At 49.0% G+C, this 22,403-nt stretch overlaps 1 protein-coding gene across 1 annotated transcript in view; it reads left to right on the forward strand.

The window, feature by feature from the left end:
- The first annotated feature begins 510 nt into the window (after nucleotides 1-510).
- Nucleotides 511-22,403, forward strand: part of HTRA1 (HtrA serine peptidase 1) — a 55,846-nt gene continuing 33,953 nt past the window's right edge. The window contains exon 1 of the mRNA XM_004265746.3: nucleotides 511-1,084. Within this exon, the coding sequence (XP_004265794.2) occupies nucleotides 526-1,084 (559 nt within the window). The 5' untranslated portion in view covers nucleotides 511-525. The remainder of the gene's footprint in view (nucleotides 1,085-22,403) is intronic.

The raw sequence follows: 22,403 nt of genomic DNA on the forward strand, positions 1-22,403 counted from the left end.
CCCCGCCTTCTTCGTAGGGCTGCACAGGGTCCACGGTTCCGGTCGCGCGTGCCGAGCACAGGGGTCAGTTCCAGAGTGGTGCTCGTCCTCCTCCTCTAGAGCGCGTGACCGGGGCAGGCGGTGCCACCGCCCGGGGTCTGGGCAACGGCCCCTCCCGAGGCCGGGCGGGTCCCCAACTCTGCAATTTGCGGGAACTTTCCCGGGCGCTCGCGCGCCGGCCAACCGCAGGTTCCCCCGTGCAGAGCCTCTTTTTAGTTTTAAGGTCGCGAATCGCGGCGAGGGAAGCCGCAAGAGGCGGATACATGGGAAGCGGAGACCGGGAAACGAGGCCCCGCGAGCCGGCGGGCCCACCCGCGAGCCGCCCCGCCCGCGCCCACGAGCCCCGCCGTGCCCCGGCGCGCCCGCCCTGCCCCCGCCGCGGGCGGTCCCCGGTCCAGCAGCCCGCCCGCCCTCCCGCCATCCGGCCGGCCCCCCTCCCGGGCGCAGTGCCCGTCCCCAAGGCAGCTCGTCACCGCCGCGAGGCCAATGGGCTGGGCCGCGCGGCCGCGCGCGCTCGCGCCCGCTGGCCCCGAGTCCCTCCCGCTCTCTCCCCGGCGCCGCACTCCTGCCCTCGCTCAACCGGCCGCCGCCGTCGGAGCCGCCATGCAGCCCCCGCGCGCCCCGTTCTTCCCGCCGCTGCTGCTGCTGCTGCTGCTGCTCGCGGCGCCAGGCGCAGCCGGGTGTCCCGAGCGCTGCGAGCCCGCGCGCTGCGCTCCGCCGCCGGCACACTGCGAGGGCGGCCGCGTCCGCGACGCGTGCGGCTGCTGCGAGGTGTGCGGCGCGCCCGAGGGGGCCGAGTGCGGCCTGCAGGAGGGCCCGTGCGGCGAAGGGCTGCAGTGCGTGGTACCCTTCGGCGTGCCCGCCTCGGCCACGGTGCGGCGGCGCGCGCAGGCCGGCCTCTGCGTGTGCACCAGCAGCGAGCCGGTGTGCGGCAGCGACGCCACTACCTACGCCAACCTGTGCCGGCTGCGCGCCGCCAGCCGCCGCTCTGAGAGGCTGCACCGGCCGCCGGTCATCGTCCTGCAGCGCGGCGCCTGCGGCCAAGGTACCTGCGCTCCGGGGAGCTCCTCGCTCTCCGCCTCCCGGCCCCGACCTGCCCCCGCGGGACGGACGGGCCGGCAGAGGGGCAGCGAAGCTTGGCGGGGTATTCCGGGCGCCCACTGGCCGGGAGAGGCGGGCACCCGCCCCGGCGGGGGCAGCGTTGCGCGGGCTCTGTCGGAACCGAGCTTTGCGCCTAGCCCAGGGTCTGTTCCGCGCGCGGCGGGTCCTGGACGTGCTCTGTCCAGAAGCCCGGAGCCAGGGTGACGGGGCATCCCGCCCGCTGGCCGGCTGCTGGGTGCCCCGCGGGGAGCCGCACCGCGCCAGGGCCTGGGGGACAAACGAGACAGGAATGTGGGTATAAAGAGAGTTGAGAAGTTCGGGGCTGAAAAAAGTGCCGTGTGCTGCGTGAGTCTGAGGCTTTGGGACCGGGTCTAATTTCCGTAGCTTTCCCTTCTTTCTCTGCATCTGCCCCCCCGCCCTTTAAAATTAACCATGCATTCATTTTTATTTCGGATACTGTGGTTGAAAACATTGCCTTTTTATTTGAAAGGGACGGTGTTGCCCGTCAGGCTCCCCAGTTTCCCCAGGTGACCTCCCCGCCCCCCTCCCCCCCCACTCGCCGCCCTGGCCAGGCACCAGTTTAGGCGGTGCAGCGGCGTTGCTGCCGCCTTGCTTCCCGTGTTTTGAGCCAACCCTACAAAAATGAAAGTGGTTCTTTTTGAACAAGCTGAATGTAGTTTTGGATCACAAAATATGCAGACGCAGGGGTGAGGGGAGAGGGTTAGGGATGAGGGAGAAGGATACCCTCTCCCTCCTTAAGCATCTTTTCTCTATCAGCGAGACCCATCCTGGCAGGGGAGGTGATGGTGATGGGGCAAAGGGTGGAGCAATCGTCTAACTCTCTCGCGGGACCTTCCAGAGGGATGCTTCTCGTCTCCAGTCAGAGAGACCATGTGGAAAAACAATACGGAGTTCAGCTACGGCCAATCCAGCGGTATGGGGACGGGCCAGCTCTGCTTGGCAGTGCACTTGGTTGCAGCCACACGGTGCCTCTTCGCCGCGGGCAGTGCGTGGAAAGGGAAAGAGGGGAGCCCAGCGCAAGGGGCTGCTCTAGGTTTTCTTTGTAGGAAAACCGTCCAGCACTAGGGCCTGGCACAGGTTGGCCGACACAGAGAGGAAGGTGCCAGAGCAGTGTAGGTGAAACGGCGATTGTGTGTTCTGCCAGCACGGGAGCAGGGAGCCAGCCTCCGCGCTCAGGAAACAGCCTAATTAGAGGGTGGAGGAGCGATATTCCCGAGAGAAGTGAACCTGCTGAGTCTGAGGTATGGGCATGACAACGCGTGCGTATTGAGTGCCCACTCTGTGCCCCAGTCCGTGTGCCTGGTGTGTTACACGTGTGACTGCACTCGGCCTTCACAGCCTCGAGAGGAGGGAGCCTTTGCTGTCATTCCCACTTTACAGGTGGGGGAACTGAGGTGGAACTACTTGCCCAAGGCCACTCAGCTGGAATTTGAACCCGGACAGCCTTACTCAGAAGCAGCCCAGTGTTTAGCCCCAAGCCTGGGGAAGGGAGGTCAGGCTGGGTAAAGGAAGTTTGGGGAGGGCCCGAAGTGCATCCCACGTGGAGTGCGGGGGTCAGGCTGAGCCAGGTATTGCTTGGTGAATAGATTGGTGTGGCTGGGGCTGCTTGGGGTGGGGGGCATCAGGGGTGACCCAGGCTGGTGGTGCAGAGCCCCAGGGCCAAAGTGTTCTCAGATGTTCTTGAGCCAGGGCAGCGCAAAACAAAAAAACCAAACAATAACCAAAAATACCTGGGTAGGACAAAGCTAGCAGTAGAATGCCAAACACGCCAGGGCACGGAGTTCGGGCTAGTGCAATCAGTAGTTTGGGTGTGAGGTGATGACTATAAAAAAAGCACGTTGTGTGTTTTTGTCAAAAACAAGCTGGCTGTTACTGTTTGTAGTCGAGCTGCACGGGGTCCTGAGTAACTGGCAGTATTCAAGCACCGAATTTATTGCCAGTGAGGTGGAGTCACTGAGTAAGTTTCAGGTCATTAATAGTCACCGTGTGTGTGGAGGGAAACAGGTCCTCTCCCACTGGCTGTCAGGCCCACAGCGGGCTCCCAGGAGAACCAGCGAGGGGACAGCCACGGAAGGATGAGCGTGGTGGCCCAGAAAGGAGGGAGAGACAGAGGGTGCAGAGCTGTTCTCCTCTGTCCTTCTTTCTTTCTGCAAATATTTACTGAGCTCTATGGTGCATCCGGCACTGTTTGTGTGTGTGTGTGTGTGTGTGTGTGTGTGTGTGTGTGTGTGTGTGTGTGTGTGTCTGCCTGGCACATAGGAGGCACCTGGCAGATGCGTGGGGGGATGTTGAATGAATAAATGAACGAAGGAAGAAACCAGAGGTGCTGGAGATACACGGCCACCCAGTCTTTCCTCAACGGAAGGTTTCACTTTTGCCACCCTTCTCCCCCCATCTAGCATTCCGCCCTTGACTTCCTGGAGGTACCTCTGAGGACAGGAGCCTGGGAGCCAAGACTTCATTCAGTCGAAGCCCTGCCCACAAGCAGGTCACCTGACGTCATTGTTAACTGCTGTGCATTGGCCGCCTGCTCCAGCTGTGAGCCTTGGCAGGAGCACTGTTAGCTGGAGTGCCCCTGCGAGGCCTTTTGGAGGAGGCGGGAGTACGGGAGGCCTGGAGTTGGAGCGAGCGTGCGAGGACGAGGGGAAGGATCGGCTCCCCGATTCACGAGATCACGAAGAGGGTTTGTCTGGAGCGGAGAGCGAGGGCCAGGGAGGTAGGACAGGCTGGCGAGCAGCGTTTGGGAGCCACAGTGGATCTTTGGATGGCGGAATGAGCCACCATTCGAAAGAAAGCACTTTTATTTGTGAGCTGTTTCACAAAGACTTCAGAGGGGGTGTCTAATCATCGTTCTGGAAATGAAGGCAAATCATCTATTTCAGAAATCAATGTTGCTCTCAGGGTTTGGATGGGAAAGTGTCCAGTTATACCAGAGATCAAAAGAGCTGTCGTCTTCCACCAGGGGCAGTTTGGATTAGCTTCAAGCAAAAACTCTATACTGGTCAGGGGATTACGAAAAAAGAAAGGAATTGCAATTACTAATAGTCTGATAATAAGGGCTAACATACACTTCGTGCTTATTCTGTGCCAGGCCTGCGTTAACCCATTTGATCCTCCTAGCAACCCTATAAGGGGCGTGCTGTAATCCTCCCCAGGTTACAGCTGGGAGACAGAGTCACAGAACAGTACCTTGCCCAGGACTTGAACCCGTGCATCTGGTCCACAGCCCATTCATAAGCACTCTGTGCTGTTGACAGAGAAACCGAGATTATAAGCCAACCCCAGCTAAGCCGCAGCTAATAGCTGGAATAAACAGAGCTCCAGATGGCCATGGCCTTGAGCTGAAACAGAAACAAAGGCCACGTCACAGTGCTCGCTCCGCAGGCACAGGAGTCCGAGGACATGGTTGCCCCCAGTTGCCATCAAGGCAGCCCTTGCTGAAAAAAAAGCCAAAAAGCAGAAGCAGCTGTAGCAGAGATGCATCCAAACCAGAGCCCCAGGCCCCAGACTGCTCTTGGGCAGAGAAAGGCTCCTCCGGATTCCCAGACACTGCAAAAAACTAGCCAGGACGTGTAGCAGATTTCTGCCAAAAAAAGGACAGGAAGCCAGAAAAGAGGCCTGAAAAAGACTCCTCAAGCATCAGAAGTCTAGTCCTTTTCTCCTCCTAGTACACTCTCCAGGAAAGCGACCCGCCCCACCCAAAAAAACCCCAGCAGCCCCGAGCCCAGGAACTCCTCGTCCTGGTCTCACCCCAGGCCTGACAAGGGAGGGCTTCTGAAGGTGCGGGCCGGCCCTGCATTCCTGGCGAGGAACCACCACTGGCTTAGATGCCTTTTGAATAGTTTATAAGGCTTTGCTCACTCTGGTTGGTTATCTTCTTTTGTTCTCAGTTGGTTTTGCTAAAGAGTTAAAATATTAAGGTTTCATAAAATTAGTAAGCCGAGTGTATAGAAGCCAAGCGTCTGAGTAACTCCGTTCCATCCAGAGGAGCTGTAAATAGATTGCATTAGCACTTAAAATAACTGCATTCAGTAAGTGATTATGGCGGGGACCATGAGCTAACTGTGGTCAGACGGCCGACGGCCTCGGGACTGCAGGGCTGGATCCTGAGTCCATTTGGAGTTGTATGATCCTGGACGCCGTTCCATGCCTTGGATTGAGAAATCAGACTTTCCATGAGCTTATATTTCAAGTGAATAAATAGTGATGGTAAGGCTTAATTTGAAGAAGAAATCAAGCTTGGCAGTGGGTGAGGCCAGCTGGGGTGGAGGGACTGACAGGCTGAGACTGCCTCTGACCCTGCCTAGGCTGTTACCTGACCAGGTGACCGGCCCCCGAACCTTCAGAGCCTCAACAGTGAGGGGATTGGACCAGGTGATCTCTGAGGGCTCTTCCAGCTGGAATGGTGTGTGATTCTTGTAAGAAACCTAGTCTCTGAAGAATTGTGGTAACCTCATCCTTGTTTTAAAGCCTGGGCTGGCTTCTTTAAGAGTTATTTCTTTTTCTTAAGTTATCGCTGGTTAAAGCCAGGGTTCGGGTTGAATGCCTGTGGCCCACTTGGGTCTGGTTGCCTCGTACTGCAGCTTTGTGCTGTCTGTTGCAAGTCCCCAGGTGACCACTGCGGTGGCATGCCCAGCCCCAGGAGGTGAGCTCCACTGAACCCGGTGACCCTTGCTGTTTCCCAGGGGCTCCGAGGCCGGGCTGCATGTGTCCTCTGGAGTGAGATCCTTCCTGAGCCCTTTCTCCTTCCTTCCCCATCTTCTCTGCCGTTAACAAAAAGAGAGAAAATTAATGTCAGCAGAGCAAATGAGAAGAGTGTAGCCATCCCAAATGGTTCCCGTTGAAGAGGCATGTCTGTTGCCGCTGGAAGGGCAGAGTTCAGCTTTTGGAATTAGTGACATGAGTTCTATTTCTAAGTTCATTCAGAGCATTTATTGAACACCTTCTGTGTACTTAGAAGGTCCAGATAGAAGGAATCAGAGGTGAGAAAGGCTGGGTAGCCCGTGATCTCAAGAAGTTCGTAGTAGGTCATATCACACCCGGCTTAAGGAGTCAGATCACCACTTTGTAAAGGGATGACTTCTCGTATGTGACTTAAACTCTCTAAGTTTCAGTTTCCTTATCAGTAAAATCATTATAAAAATAATGGTGCATGCATACCTATGTCATAGGATTGTTGAAAGATGGAAACACCTCATTATATGAACTTAGTGCTTAGAACTGTGCCCAGTGCATTACTAGAACTGGATCAGTGTTAGCTATAATAATAATTATCATCATCATCATCATCATCGTCAAGGAGTCCGCTCAGTAGAGGAAGCACTATAATGATGTCTCCCTGGGGATAAGGTGCGTGAGTGGCTTAAAGAAGGCGTCACAGAGAAGGAGGGTGATGCGGGACCTGTGTCCTGGAGGCTGACTTGGGGTTTGCCAACAAATATGTTAGAAAAGCTTCTCTGGGCAGAGAGACTCAGACACCACGTTGCCTGTCGTCACCCTCTGAAACCCCCAGGCGTTGTCCGTACCATCTGAGAAGTGTGGGACTTCTCTTGAATGAAGAGCTGCATGCCTGGAATGCCTGGGATTTCACAAATGTCATCTCATTAACCTTCCTTAGAGTATGTGGCACAGGAGAGAGCAGTGTATAGCAGCCCCAAGACCTTCCTGAAGGACGCTTAGTTTGTTTTCCATGTTTTGGGAATTCCTCACAAGGAAAGACTTGTCACATCTTAAGGAAAAAAAAAAGTTTGGGAGCCCACAGATACCCTATTATTTTCGATTCCTAGGACAAATTGTCAAGTCAGTGTGTTCTGTAATAGCAGTCCTCCACAGCGTCATGTGACAGCAGCTGGTCCCTCACCAGGAGATAATCGTGCTTCCTCGGGCACATGGTGGTTTCAGAGGGCGTATTGTTGTGGCTGGAATTTTCAATAATTTTCAAATTTGAATAAGCTCTGTCTTAATGAGTCAGAGCCTTGTGCAATATTTTCAAACCTCAGGAAACATCTTTTTCATTAGTTGTGCAATCAGATCTCAAGGAGAAGACGGTAGGCCTGTCTGCCTGATAAACTGTTTTATTTTAGTTTTTAATTTTTTTCTGAGAGTTTGGTGAGATTCGTGGTAGACTTCCCTTTCACATAGGCTCGGGCGAGATTTTACTAGATCATCCAACAGTTGAGTCACCTCACACCCCAGGACTAGGGGCGCTGTCTCTTTGGTGCCAGTATTCCAAGCGGCATCCCTGCTCGGTGGGGATGGATGGACACAGAGGGTTCTGCCAGTTGGGGTTGTCCCGGCCGATGGCTGCCAACTGGATACAGAGGAGGGAAGGCTCAACGTTCAGCAGTCACGTCTGCTTTTCTCTGGCAGAGGGTGAGCTAGCCTGGGGGACGGGGGGACAGGGACAGTGTTCTCCAGGACAGCCAGGTGGTAGGAAACATCAGTGGGCAGAACAGTGACCAGAAGAGCTACCACCACTGGGTGCTTTCTGGGAGCTGGGCACTGTGCTCTTTGTGTTATGGGCCAAACTCGTGCTTCCCTCACCGTCACCCAGGGAGGGAGGGGCATCGTTCCGTTCTCCAGCTGGGAAGAGATGAGGCTCCAGGAAGTGACTGATAATTGTCCAAGGCTACCCAGTAGAGGGAGGTAGAGCCAGGATTTGAACCCAAGTCTGCCTCACTCCAAGATTATTCTTGAGATGTCTTTGACCCAGGTGTTACTTAGAAGCGTGTTACTTAATCTCCAAATACTTGTGGGTTTTCCAGCTCGCCTTCTGTTATTGACTTCTAGTTCAGTTTCACTGTGGTCTAGGAACATCTTTGTATGATTTCTCTTCTTTCTTTTTTTTTTTTTTTTGTCTTTTAAATTTGTTAGGATGTGTTTTCTGGTCAAGGATGCGGTCTCTCTTGGGGAATGTTCCATGTGAACAGCAGAATCTTCTGCTGTTGTTGGGTGGAGTGTTTCATAAACATCAATTAGGTCTAGTGGATTGATAAGGTCAACTATATCCTACTGATTTTCCGCCTGCTTGGTCTATCAGTTCCCGGAAGATGGATGTTGATGTCTCTGGAGTCTACTCTGGAGCCCTGAACTGCTGTCACCTTTACGGCCTCCCAGTTTGTGGAAACCTGGGTTCTGACCACACAACCATCTCTGTGTCTCCACCACAGAGAGTGTGTGCTCTTTACCAGGGAGCCTGTGGTCTGCATGCTGAGTTTTCAGGCTAAGTTTCTATTGAACATTTACTGGTCAAGAAATGGCCTGAGTTGGGGTTTCTTAGGTCCTAGTTTGACATTTCTCCACCAATTTGACCTTTTTGGCTCTGGAAAATGTAGCCCAATGTGGTTCAGCCCTCATTGGAAAAAACCCAGGAGGAGAAGTCTGATAATAGCACAGAAGGCATAGGAGGAAGGGCAAGAGTTTGAGACCATCTAGAAAGGCCCCATGCGCACTGATCCCTTTCTGTCTGTGGGGTCCTAGAACGCTCTCATCCAAGGCTCTTCTCTTGGAACGCTCACCGTTGGTCAGCCATATAGTTCTTCATCCTCTGAAAAATACAGCTGTGCCCTCACCTTCCACAACCCATCTCTAACCACATCAACTCTCCATTTTCATGTTTTCTGGGATTTTGTGGACAAGGACACTTCTGCCCTCGCAGAGACGCTGTTGACTGGCCAAAGACACCAGTTGGCTGTGGACAGAATCCCAGTGCACAAAATCTGAGTGTGGAAGGTTCTCGCAGGTCCCATAACCCAACCCTTCACTTCAGAGAGAGGCACCCAAAGGGAACACGACTCTCACAAGCTGCTTAGCTCATCGGGGCAGGAGGATGGTGGGTCAGTGTGGGCTCCATCCTGAGGCCCAAGGCAGAGCCCTTGAGCCCTTCCCTCCTCAGCTGTACCTTCCTGCTAAAGCAGGGGGTTATTTGGGAGAGGCTGGGGTCCATGCACACGATTCCCATGAGGCAGAAACAGTGGGTGCTTTCACTTAGTCTCCCATTACAAAATGATGCTAAAGAAAACTCCTCCCCCACCCCCGCCAAAAATAAGCTCCTTGGGTTGGAAGATGACAAAAAGCTATCCGTATAATGACTGACTTCTCCTCTCAAGAGTTCTAAGCACCTATTAATGCCCTTGAACCATAATTACAGTGCTCTTGCTAAAAAGAAAAAAATTAGTATAAATATAGTGGTGGGCACACCAGATAAACCAGGGCTGAGATGCTTCAATGTCTTTTAAGCTGTGGCCTGATTTTCCTCTCTCAGCATAAAGACTCTTTTGAATCTCTTTTCACCGTACTGTTTAGACGTCATGGGAAATGCATTTATACGTTTGATGGCATACTGCACTGTGCCAGTGTTTGAAAGTTATAAATACACTTTAATCACATCACAAATAAAAGAAAAAAGATTCAGGATTCCACCATTATTCCAGCAGCTTCATCATTTCTGTCCCCAGCATTACCACCATTTGGTTAACTAGTCCTTCTTTGTGTCCATTTGGGCCACGTTTGCCCCAAAACAAACATTTTTGTGTTCATGGTTATTTCTGAATCTAGGGTTATTCTTCTGGGATAGATACTAAGAAGTGCAATGACTGGATGGAAGGTTAAGTTTCTTTTATGGCCCTTGGTGTATGCCACGGGCCATAAATTTTTTTCCAGGGGGTTGCCAAATTATTTTCCAGGGGGTTGTACCCATATCCGTTGCCTTCAGCTATAGAGTTACCCACCTCCTAAGTCACTGACAGCTGGGGCAGAAGAAGCCAAGAAGAAATTCTCCTGAAACAAATCCTTCAGGATAAATGGAATAGGATGGTACCAAAACGGTCACTCTGCTCAGTCAGTAAATGACCTGGTCTGTCTTGAAGTGATTTTTATTCCCAGATTGACTGCTTTTAGGAGATATGCAATGTTTGGGGTAGAATGAGAACTTTTAAAGTTTGATTTTACCTGCGGATGGAGTTGTGATTACAGACTGGAAGGGGGATTGTGTGGTCGTCAGGTCATCTGGTCCAACACTTGTGTTTTCATTGAGGGGCCAGGACCATTGAGGGGATGTGAAAGCCCGAGGTCACAAGCCAGGCTGTGACAGAGACTCTGAGTTTCTGGACGCCCAGCCCACGGCTCTCTGCACTCAGCCTCCCGGATGCCAGCTCTGTCCAGGATGCAGGAGGAGGCCAGACTGTTTGTGCTTGTTTGGAAAAGTGAGCAATATGTTTATTCGATTGTTTGGTTACACATGGACCGAAATACAACTGGAGCGTCATACATAAAATGCAATTCTCTAGTAGCCACATTAAAGAAGTAAAAAGAAACAGTGACTTTTTTCTTTTTTTTTTTAATGCCGTTCTATTGAGATATTATTCACATACCATAAAATTCACCCTTTTAAAGCGAATAGATCAGAGTTTTTATATACTTAGAGAGTAGTGCAACTATCATCACTGTGCAATTCTAGAATACTTCCCTCACTCCAGAAAGCAGCCCGGTACCGGTTAGCGGTCACCGCGTACTTCCTTTCTGCCCTAGGCAACCACTGATCTCTTTCTGTCTCTATGAAGTTCCCTATTCTGGACGTGGGACATTTCATATAAATGGAGTCATACATTTGTGGTCCTTTGTAACTGGCTTCCTTCACTGACCGCAATGTTTTCAAGGTTCATCCACGTTGCGTGTGTCCATGCTTCATTCCGTTTTATGATCCAATAATATTCTGTTGTGTGAATGTCGTAAGGCCAGACTTTTATTTTATCTCCTCTTCCTGTTGGGGAAATCCTAATCCCAGCCCCAGAAGTCACCTTGACAGTGACTAGACGGCTCAGATGGCTCAGAAGAAACTGGAGCACAGGATGCAGGAAGCCAGCCTGGAAAATAAGAATATTCCATAAGGATGGGAATTACATACTGAAAGGAAAAGATCAGGAAGTGCACTTTTCAGATTTATTAGATCATATGATATTTTTTTGGAGCTGGAAATGATGTTGGAAATGGTCTAGTCTGCCCCTCGTCTTACTGATGAGGTAACTGAGACCCAGAGAGGGGAAGTGGCTTGTCTTGGGTCTTTACTTCTCGCTTGAGCCAAAGATTCCTTCTGACTTTTGTCTCAGTTTTACAAGTTACCCTCCTCACACCTCGAAGACAACGCTCATCAGCAAACGGGCAGGGGGTACCTCTCAGGAAGAGCTGTGCCCTTCCTGGACGGAGGGTCTTGCTTCACCATCACATCCCCGCTTCTCCTTTCCCAAGCCCCAGGCCCACCCTCCCGGACCAGGGGCTACAGGAGGGTGGCTGCTGGCAGCTCAGGAGTGTGTCCCAGACCCTTAATAAATGGACCCGTCACCGCCCAGCCCGCTGCTCGCAGCTGGAGGCTTCGGGAGCCTGCGCTGGCTTGGCCACTTCAGACACAACAACCGGGAGGAAGGAGCTGGAGCGGGAAGGGAACCCAGCTGAGAAATCTGGGGAGGTCAGGACGGGAGCCAGGTGCTAATCAGGAGGAAAGTTAATGGTGTTTTTGTGAGCGGAGCAGTCAGCTGTTTCCTCAAAGATGATGATAGACGCATCATTCGGGTGTTCAGGAGACTTCTGAAAAAGGAAATCGTGCGGTGGAGCTGATGGGAAACTTCTTTTTCTGACTATTTTCCTAACATCCGACAGGTCAGAAAAAAACGATTAAAGGCAACGATACCCAGCAAACCCAAGCATTCACCACGAGGATGCAAGCGAGGACTTTTTTTTTTTTTTGCCAGCGAGACTGAAAAGCGGTTATCAATGACAGGCACCTTTAGACATAGACGCATTGTTCTGGAAAAGGCATCTTTTACCAGTAGAGCCGAAGCTGCAGAGAACTGGGCCGTGCGCATGACTGACGGCCAGCTGGCCGGGTGCCCCCCGAAAGCTGTTCCTCCTCCAGAGAGGCTGCTTAGACGTGTTCGGGTCGCCTTTCCCCCCCTTCACTTCACCTGCCGAGTCTTTTCCAGCATCACCAGCAGCAGCCTGGTCCCAGCCCCTGCAAACAGTCACTCGCTCAGGGCCCATGGATATGGGGGACGGGTTTGCAGTCTGAGGTCTGGCGTCAGGCGAGCTTTTCCCGCTCTGAGCCGTCTGAGAGACCACGCCGGAAAGCCAGGGGCTGCCGGGCCTTGGAAGTGCCGGTGTGGGCTGGAAATTGAGGCCAGGCTCCCAGGCTCCTCCCCCCTCTGCCTCCTTTATTCATTAGGAGCAGAGAAATGGGTCACACGTAACTCTCCTGAATTTTACTTCTTCATTTGTCTGCAAAAGACAGAGAGTGTAGTGGTCCATCATCCAATTATGCATCTTAAAAAAAAATAACAGTTGCTACCTGCGAATTCGGTTTCTTTTGACAAAAATGGGGCTGAGGGCCCTTGGCCATGGGAAGCTTGATTCCAAAGCTGTGTCTTTTCTGTTTCCATCTGTCTCACTTAGATTTGCAGACAGTGGCCCTGAGAGGTACAGGACTTTAAGGTGATTGTAGACGTCAGTCAGCTGCCTTGGCCACAGCCAAGTGATGCCTCTCTCTCCTGAGCGTTTTCCCTGCAGGGTTCAGAGAAACCGAGCTGCACGGGCCCCTCTGCCCTGGAATCTGCAGCCGCAGCACTGATTAGAATGGGGGTCTGGTTTCCTGGAATGTGCAAGGTCTCGCTTCTGTTTCTGCTGTCTCCACGCTCCGGACCAGCGTTGGGCCAGACTCTGGGTTGGAGCCGTGGCTGACAAGTTTTCCTTGGAATGTAATGGCGTGGGACGGACAGAATTCAGTCACTCAAACTGAAAGCATGGAGAAGATGAGTCTCGCAGGGCATCTCTGCTGCGGTCACCGAGTTACGCTTTTTTTTTTTTCTCCCCCAGGCAACCACTCTTGCAAAAAGGAGGCCCCATCCCCTTTGCACTTCATGCATCCTTAGCCATTAGGGACCTGTTTAAATTGATTTGTCTCCTGACCCTCAGGGAGAAAGCAGTCAAAGTTCGGCAGAAGAGGAAGCATTCTGGGTTTCTCTGCTGTCCCGGCTCCTTTAACTGCAGCCTGCCTGATCTCTGTCTCCCCCTCAGCTGGTCTGGCCTCCTCCTCCTGTGCCCCTCAAGGTGATTCTCGAATTCATCATGCAACCTCACAAAGGAGCCTTTCTTAGTGAAAAGGCATCCTGCTGCCTTCCCTGGATGTGGACCAGCCCCCCTCCTAGCTGCGAGGTGTCGGGTTACTGAAACGCCCGCTTCCTGGCCCTGTCTCCATGCGCCTACACACCTGGCACAGGTGTCTTACTCGGGCCTCGGGTGCCCGCGCTTGGCCAGAGTTGTGGAGGCCACCTTCCAATCCTGCCATCAAAAGTCGTGGCAGGGCCCGCCGTTCAGGGTGAAGCTCAGTCTTCCAGCATCTCTCTTTCCGTGGTGCCCGCGGCTGGCCTCCCCACCCGCTGGCCTTGGCCTGCAGCCCTCTCATTCTCTCTGCTGTTTCATCCCCAGCAGAAGGAGAGGGACCTTTGGCTCAGGGCAGTGTGGTGCCCAGCGTTGCCATCCCCCTACTCCCACACCCCAGCCTCACCAGGCTCCACTTGGCCTCTAGGTAAAGGTGCCGAACAGTGAGTGGAATGGGCCCTGGGCCCACGCGGATGATGTGCCGGACGTGTAATCATTTCCTCCTGGGGGGGGGGGGGGGCCCTCTGGATTTGGACCTGGATTTATTTACCAGGCAAGTAGCCTCTTTGTAGTTACTTTTAATCTCGCCATACTAGGGACAGAGAACTATTCAGATGTGACCCTGGGACCCTCTCAAGGTGAAGAAGAGGACAGCCTCCAGCATACACCCCCATGGCAGTGCATTCTGAGGCATCACTGGTTTCTAGGCCTGAATCTAGGCTGGTCCTTGGAGGATGGGGTTCCAGAGACTGGACCTCATATGGGGAGCCCCTGCTCGGGGTGCTTTGGCTGTGGGAGGGTGGCTGATGACAGGTGAGGAGTGCGTCCCAGACCCCTTACTCAACTGAGCCGTTCCCAAAGGCTATTTTAAGTTTTCATGACCCCCCACTGGAAGCCTGCTGTGTTTGCTCCTTTATTTACAGTTTCTGAGCCTGTGGGAGACTGGCTGGCTGTGTCTGCTGGAGGCCAAGAGAAATTTCCCAAGGCTTTTGGGTAGGACTTTGAGTTCAGAGCAGTTGTGGGTCCAAGCTGGCATCTCAGGGGTCATTACTTTTTCTGGTCCTTCAAATGAAAATGCGAATATGTTTTCCATTGGCTTTCACTTCCAACCTCTGTACAATGCATATGTGCCCTTGCCTTCAAAAGAACGTTATTTCTTTTGTCACTTATGCCCAGGTCCACACACGGAAGGAAGAGAGGGCTGGACCGGAAGTGTCAGGGGGACTGGGGCCGAGCAGGAGGGAGGCTGCCCTGACCGGCCTGCCACAGTCCTTTGGCAAGTAGACCCTGGATGAATCCAGCCATCATCCTGGCTGAGCTGCTTTCTTCCCGTTTTGTCCTTTCCCCTGCATCTTGTCGACTTTCAGGATCGGGCTGTGCTACGATTAGTAGTCTTTAAAGTATGACTGACTTTGCTGGCGTTTAAAGTTGAAGAAATTAGGTGAAAAATCACAAGCGAGTTCTTCCTTTTCTCTGTGGAGCCGAGAGGGACCTTGGAAGCCACCCGATTAAGCCTCCGTATTTTAAAGAGGAGGAACCTTCGGCACGAGGGGCGTGCCGCGGTCGCACTGGTTGCCTCACGCAGTGTGAGCTGTACCAGGCATCTTAGATCACAGGAGGGGGGTGTCTGCCCGCTAGCGTATGGGACGTTTCCTCGGCTCCTATAGACTGACTGCCTGTGGGCTCCTGGGCTCAGCCAGATTAAGGCAGCACCTCCATCAGGTCCCGAGCACGTGTGGTGCTTCTCAGTACTTCATGTGCACTTTGGGTTTTAAAACAGATGAGTTTGGAAAGTAGGCAGGGCCAGCTTCATGGGTGTGCCACCCCCTCAGGAGGAGCCCACCCCTGGCTTAATGCCCTGCTGTGACCAGCTTGGAATTCTTAATAATTTTGGAACAAGGGCCCTCCACGTTTTCCTTTTGCACTGGGCTCTGCAAATTATCTAGCTGGTCCTAAATGTGGGACGGTTTTTGAGAACATGCTGTTCCCGTTGAATAAAGGAGGATTTATTTCTTTTCCCTCGAATATACTGTGTTTTGTTTTCCCAATTAGCCCTGCTTACCAACTCTGTTGAGAATTTGGAGAGCACGATTGTTCTTGCTGGAAGGAAAGGTTGCGTTGTTAATCTTGAATCCTGGCTCTGAGCTCTCGGGCCTGGAAGTGGGAAGTGTGTCCCCACAACTGCAGGAGCTGCGGGGGACTGGAGGCTGGGTGAAAGGGCTGGGACCTGGAAGGGAGGCCACAGAGGCAGAGCAAAGAGTCCAGCTGGGGAGCCAGACAGATGGCCGCTCGCCAGCTCTGAAGCTTTGAGCATCGTGCTTGACTTCTCTGATCCTCTGTTTGTTTCCCCATCTCTGTAGACTGGAGGTAAGATCCTCCCTGCAGGTTTGCAGGAGTGGAGAGTGTGCATTAAGGAATCTTGGGAGATAGAGCTGGGGATTCAAAGCCACGTGATGGAGGGAGTTGTGGATGAGACAGGAGATGGGGATGTCCTTGGGGGTCCTGCAGTAAGTTCATGCACCCCACGTGGCAATTACTCAGGGAAGACACCGAAAATGGGCCAGACCTGCCCGAATTAGAATGTAGAAGTGGGATTCTTAGAAGTTTCAGAAGTGTGGGAGGAGCCTTTTGGAGGTGTTGAGATGCACCGGGGAGTGCAGGGCTGAGAACTGGGAGGTGATAACCCAGCTCGTGGCCTCGAGACGGGCATGGGGTTTAGTGCTTTTTGTGCTTTTCTCATTCAGGACTCCCAACCCCCAGAAGTAATGGTATTATCTCCATGTTGTAGGAGGGGAGAATGAGGCTTGGACAGGCAGAGCCACTGCCTGAAGCGACACAGCTGTGAGGGGCAGAGAATCGGGACTGGAGGCCAGGTCTGCTCTGGAGTCACTCTGGCATTAACAAGGAGCCTTGCGACCTTACCCAGCCCTGCTGACCCTGCTAAGAATGTTCTGAGGTTGGAGTCCAGCTTGGCCTTCCTGTCTCCCTCAGACACTCTGGGTTTGTGAACCTGAGCTGCTGAGCCGGGGTGGGAGAGGGTGGGCAGCTCCGCATGGAGAAGGGACAAGGGACCAAGGGACGGGGCCGAGGGACAGAGCGTCCAGATCCAATTCTAGGACAACTGTAGCCAGATGTGGAGCGGGGGCCACCCTGGAGGGCCGCCTTGGTCCTCCTACAGTGGAAACAAACTTATGGTTACCAAAGGGGAACGGTTGGCGGGAGGGATACATGAGGAGTTTGGGAGTAACATATACACACTACTATGTATAAAATAGATAAACAACAAGGACCTACTGTATAGCCCAGGGAACTACACTCAATATTCAGTAATACCCTATAAGGGAAACGAATCTGAAAAAGAACAGATATATATAGATTTAGATGTAGGTTGGTATGTATAGATATGTATAACTGAATCACTTTGCTGTACACCTGAAACTAACACGACGTTGTAAATCAACTCTACTCCAATATAAAAACAATTAAAAATCAAGTGTATCTGTGGCACACTGGCCATGGTGACTTGTCGGTCACTGAGAGTCCTGGCTGGCAGAGGCAGTGTGTCCTGTAGGTGTAGCTCAGGTGTCCTGCTGGCCTGGCTCGGGCATCCCCCTCTTAACACTGTGAGCCAGCCACGTGCTCTAGGGGGTCATGGAGCCACGAGGGTGGGACCCAGGCCTGGCCCCTGGGCAAGATTTGGTACTCCCACCTACGCCTGGCAGGTCCAGTGTTATGGGATCTGAAAGGGGCACCCTCTTAAGAAAAAGAATTCACAATTATGAATACAGCAGTAGGCATGGAAAGGATTCCTTATTTAGACAGAAAACAAACCGCCACAAATTAAAATTTTTTAAAGTGGACAAATTCTACAAACTCCACAAAACAAAACCCAGAAAACTGTCATGATGTTGTTAGTAACTACCGGATCCACTTTCACCTTTAAAATACTCCTCCCCGCCGCCCCCCCGTATTTTTTGGCTGTAGATTCTTTGATCGCCTTTTCATGTGACATATTTTGTAATGTTTCCTCTGAAGAGAATAGAATTATTTCTTCTTCTTATTGTCATTATTATTATTACTACTATTATTGTTAGTTTAGTCTTTCCTCTGGCATATTTCTCCACGACCCACATACTTCCAGGCCAGATCACCGTACTCTATACAACCTGTGGCCTGCAGTAGGGGCGCTGGCAGGGTGGCAGTAGCAGTGCCCCTGGAAACCATTTCTGTCCCAGGATAGATAACTAGAACCAGAAGTGACTTCAAAGCACATAAATTAAACGCAAAGCAAAATGATCCCTCTAGTTTTACTTTCCTCTTAGCCACATCCCCAAATGCCCACAGCACTCCGACAGGACAGGAGATGTGTGACAGAGGGAAGGAGACAATGGTTTCAACCAGCTGCAGTTTAAATATTTCATTTCTACAGATTTTCCAAAAGCGTTTGCTTTGGAAAGCTGAATGCTTTGCTAGAGCCCTCGCAGGGCAAATGCGGGCCGGCTCTAGGGCAAAGCCTTGTTTACCTTCACTCTAAATCCACTTATGCTTTGGATTATTGTAGCTGTGCTGGGATTCAGGATTATCCACTGGAGAGAGCCCAGGAGACCTGGCCAAGGTTCCCAAAGCTTCATGGTTTGTGGGCACCCTTGATGTCTCAGTAATTTTTCATGGCACCTAGGCCAAAAGAAGGATCTGACAGTTCCATTTATCAAGTATTATAATTAGGTCCCAACACCTTAATAAGTTTTTGTGTCCTTGTAACCTATTAGTCATTTGACAAAAAAAGAAAAAAAAAAGAAAAATGATATTTTAATTTCATTATTCAATAACCACAATTACTTACAAACTTAATACAAATGATCTTTGCACACCTGTTGGGAGCCACACAGCCTCTCAAATCTTGGAATCAGATTGGACACTGTCAATCCATTTCCAGTTCAACATTGATTTTTGTACAGTACTTTCTTTTAATCACAGAGACCACCAGAAATCCAAATTCGCAAAATATGGAATCATCAAAAGAATGTAGTGCAATCTGATTTTGAAACCGTGAATGGCCTAGAGCTCGTTCTCAAGGTGTCCAACAGATATCAAGTATCGCTGTGTTTCCCCAGAAGACGTGAAATATCCTGTGAGTTTGCTATGGCACTCAGGGGTGGTTCAGGGCAGAGTGAGAACAAATGCATTAGGACCGGCAAGACTTCTTTCTTCTTGCTTCACCTCTCATCTTTACCTGATACTTTTGCCTTAAAGATGAATGAAACACACATTTTGATGTATTTAAAGCACATGTGCAATTGTGTGCTAAATCTTTTGAGAGAAACACAGGTAAAAGTCTGTCCTTTGATTCGTAGTCCCCTTGTGATTTTCATTTTCACTGCAACAAATTTTCTTCAGTGTGATCATGTATGTCCAGTACTTAACTTACTGTCTGGCTTTTTTTCAGTAAACACTTAATAATGGAAGTGTCTGTTAATTCTGATTCTGATAATAATCACTGAAACTTTTCAACACTGTGTCTCTCTTTCCTCATGTAAGTAAGTTGTTGAAAGTAGTTAGGAAGTATCATCTGTAAAACTCCAGAGATGATGGTTCCAAGGAAGCAGCATTTGTGGAGTTTTGCGCATGACTAGTAGTTTATAAAGGGGAAAGATGAATCATTATTATCTTTGGATGGGAATCTGGCAATTGTAAAACTCATAAAATTATAGTAAATGGCTACTCTTAATGGGTCATTTGTTGTGTTTAAAATTATGAATGATAAATATTTATTAGGGAAGTGGAAAGATCTGTCTTTGTAAAATGTTGTGACATCATTCTACTAATCCTAGTTATTCACAATTTTTCTGTTTAAAATCACGTAGTACGTCATTCAATTTTCTCTTTTTGAGAATTATTTTGATATCCTAGGTTCTTTGCTTTCCACATAAATTTTAGAAATAGCTTATCAATTTCTACAAAAACTCCTGCTGGGGTTTTCACTGGGAGTATGTTGAATCTGTAGATCAATTTTGGGAAAATTGATAGCTTAATAATAGGGAGTCTTCTGACCCACATGTATGATGTCTCTCTCCATTTATTTAGGTTTTCTTTAATTTATTTCAGCAGTTTTGTAGCTTCCAGTGAACAGGTCTTGCACATATTTTATTCAACATTTTCCTAAGTATTTAATATTTTTGATGGTGTGTTATAATTGGTATTTTTAAAAATTTCAGTTTCCAATTGTTTACTGCTAATACATAGAAATACAATTGATTGTGCATATTGACCTGTTACCATGTGATGTTGATAAACTCACTTATTCTACGTAATATATTTATAGATTCTTTTTCTGTGTGGACCCTTATGTCATCTGCAAATAAAGACAGCTTTATGTCTCCTTTCCAATCTCTATGCCTTTAAATTTCTTTTTCTAATTAATTATTCTGTCTAGGACTTCAATAAAATATTGAATAGAAGTGGTAAGAATAGATGTCCTTGCCTTGTTCTCATTTTTAGAGGGAAAGCATGTAATCTTTCACTGTTAAGTATGATGTTAGTTTTAGGTTTTTTGTTGATTCCTTTTATCAAACTGAGGAAATTCTCTTCTATTTCTAGTGTGCTGAGTATTTTTTTATAATGAATGGACGTTCAATTTTGTCATCTTTTTTTGCGTCTATTGAGATGATCGCTTGGGTTTTCTTTTTTAGTATGTTAATTTGGTGAATTACGCTATTTAGTTTTCAGATGTTACACCAACCTTATTTATCCTTTCCTGGGATAAACCCCACCTGGTCATGATATAGTATCCTTTTTCTTATATTGCTGAATTCTATTTGTTAAAAAATTTAAGCACATTTAGTCTGTGTTCATGCTGGATATTAGTCTATAATTTTCTTTTATTTATTTATTTATTTGAATTTTATTTTATTTTTTTTTATACTGCAAGTTCTTATTAGTCATCAGTTTTATACACATCAGTGTATACATGTCAATCCCAATCTCCCAGTTCATCCCACACCACCCCCTCCCCCCCGCCACTTTCCCCCCTTGGCGTCCATACGTTTATTCTCTACATCTGTGTCTCTATTTCTGCCCTGCAAACCAGTTCATCTGTACCATTTTTCTAGCTCCCACATATATGCATTAATATATGATATTTGTTTTTCTCTTTCTGACTTACTTCACTCTGTATGACAGTCTCTAGATCCATCCACGTCTCTACAAATGACCCAATTTCGTTCCTTTTTATGGCTGAGTAATATTCCATTGTATATATGTACCACAACTTCTTTATCCATTCGCCTGTTGATGGGCATTTAGGTTGCTTCCATGACCTGGCTATTGCAAATAGTGCTGCAATGAACTTTGGGGTGCATGTGTCTTTTTGAATTATGATTTTCTCTGGGTATATAGTGGGATTGCTGGGTCATGTGGTAATTCTATTTTTAGTTCTTTAAGGAACCTCCATATTGTTCTCCATAGTGGCTGTATCAATTTACATTCCCACCAACAGTGCAAGAAGGTTCCCTTTTCTCCACACCCTCTCCAGCATTTGTTGTTTGTAGATTTTCTGATGATGCCCATTCTAACTGGTGTGAGGTGATACCTCATTGTACTTTTGATTCGCATTTCTCTAATAATTAGTGATGTTGAGCAGCTTTTCATGTGCCTCTTGGCCATCTGTATGTCGTCTTTGGAGAAATGTCTATTTAGGTCTTCTGCCCATTTTTGGATTGGGTTGTTTCTTTTTTTAATATTGAGCTGCGTGAGCTGTTTATATATTTTGGAGATTAATCCTTTGTTGATTGATTCGTTTGCAAATACTTTCTCCCATTCTGAGGGTTGTCTTTTCGTCCTGTTTGTAGTTTCCTTTGCTGTGCAAAAGCTTTTAAGTTTCATTAGGTCCCATTTGTTTATTTTTGTTTTTATTTCCATTACTCTAGGAGGTGGATCAAAAAACATCTTGCTGTGATTTATGTCAAAGAGTGTTCTGTGTTTTCCTCTAAGAGTTTTATAGTGTCTGGTCTTACATTTAGGTCTCTAATCCATTTTGAGTTTATTTTTGTGTATGGTGCTAGGGAGTGTTCTAATTTCATTCTTTTACATGTAGCTGTCCAGTTTTCCCAGCACCATTTATCGAAGAGACTGTCTTTTCTCCATTGTATATCCTTGCCTGCTTTGTCATAGATTAGTTGACCATAGGTGCGTGGGTTTATCTCTGGGCTTTCTATCCTGTTCCATTGATCTATATTTCTGTTTTTGTGCCAGTGCCATACTGTCTTGATTACTGTAGCTTTGTAGTATAGTCTGAAGTCAGGGAGTCTGATTCCTCCAGCTCTGTTTTTTTCCCTCAAGACTGCTTTGGCTATTCAGGGTCTTTTGTGTCTCCATACAAATTGTGTGATTTTTTGTTCTAGTTCTGTAAAAAATCCCATTGGTAATTTGACACAGATTGCATTGAATCTGTAGATTACTTTGGGTAGTATAGTCATTTTCACAATATTGATTCTTCCAAATCAAGAACATGGTGTACCTCTCCATCTGTTTGTATCATCTTTAATTTCTTTCATCAGTGTCTTATAGTTTTCTGGATACAGGTCTTTTGTCTCCCTAGGTAGGTTTATTCCTAGGTATTTTCTTCTTTTTGTTGCAGTGGTAAATGGGAGTGTTTCCTTAATTTCTCTTTCAGATTTTTCATCATTTGTGTATAAGAATGTAAGAGATTTCTGTGCAATAATTTTGTATCCTGCAACTTTCCCAAATTCATTGATTAGCTCTAGTAGTTTTCTGGTGGCATCTTTAGGATTCTCTATGTATAGTATCATGTCATCTGCAAACAGTGACACTTTTACTTCTTCTTTTCCAATTTGTATTCCTTTTACTTCTTTTTCTTCTCTGATTGCCGTGGCTAGGACTTCCAAAACTATGTTGAATAATAGTGGCGAGAGTGGCCATCCTTGTCTTGTTCCTGATCTTAGAGGAAATGCTTTCAGTTTTTCACCATTGAGAATGATGTTTGCTGTGGATTTGTCGTATATGGCCTTTATTATGTTGAGGTAGGTTCCCTCTATGCCCACTTTCTGGAGAGTTTTTATCATAAATTAGTGTTGAAT

The sequence above is a fragment of the Orcinus orca genome, chromosome 14 (assembly GCF_937001465.1).
Source record: "Orcinus orca chromosome 14, mOrcOrc1.1, whole genome shotgun sequence".
NCBI lineage: Eukaryota > Metazoa > Chordata > Mammalia > Artiodactyla > Delphinidae > Orcinus > Orcinus orca.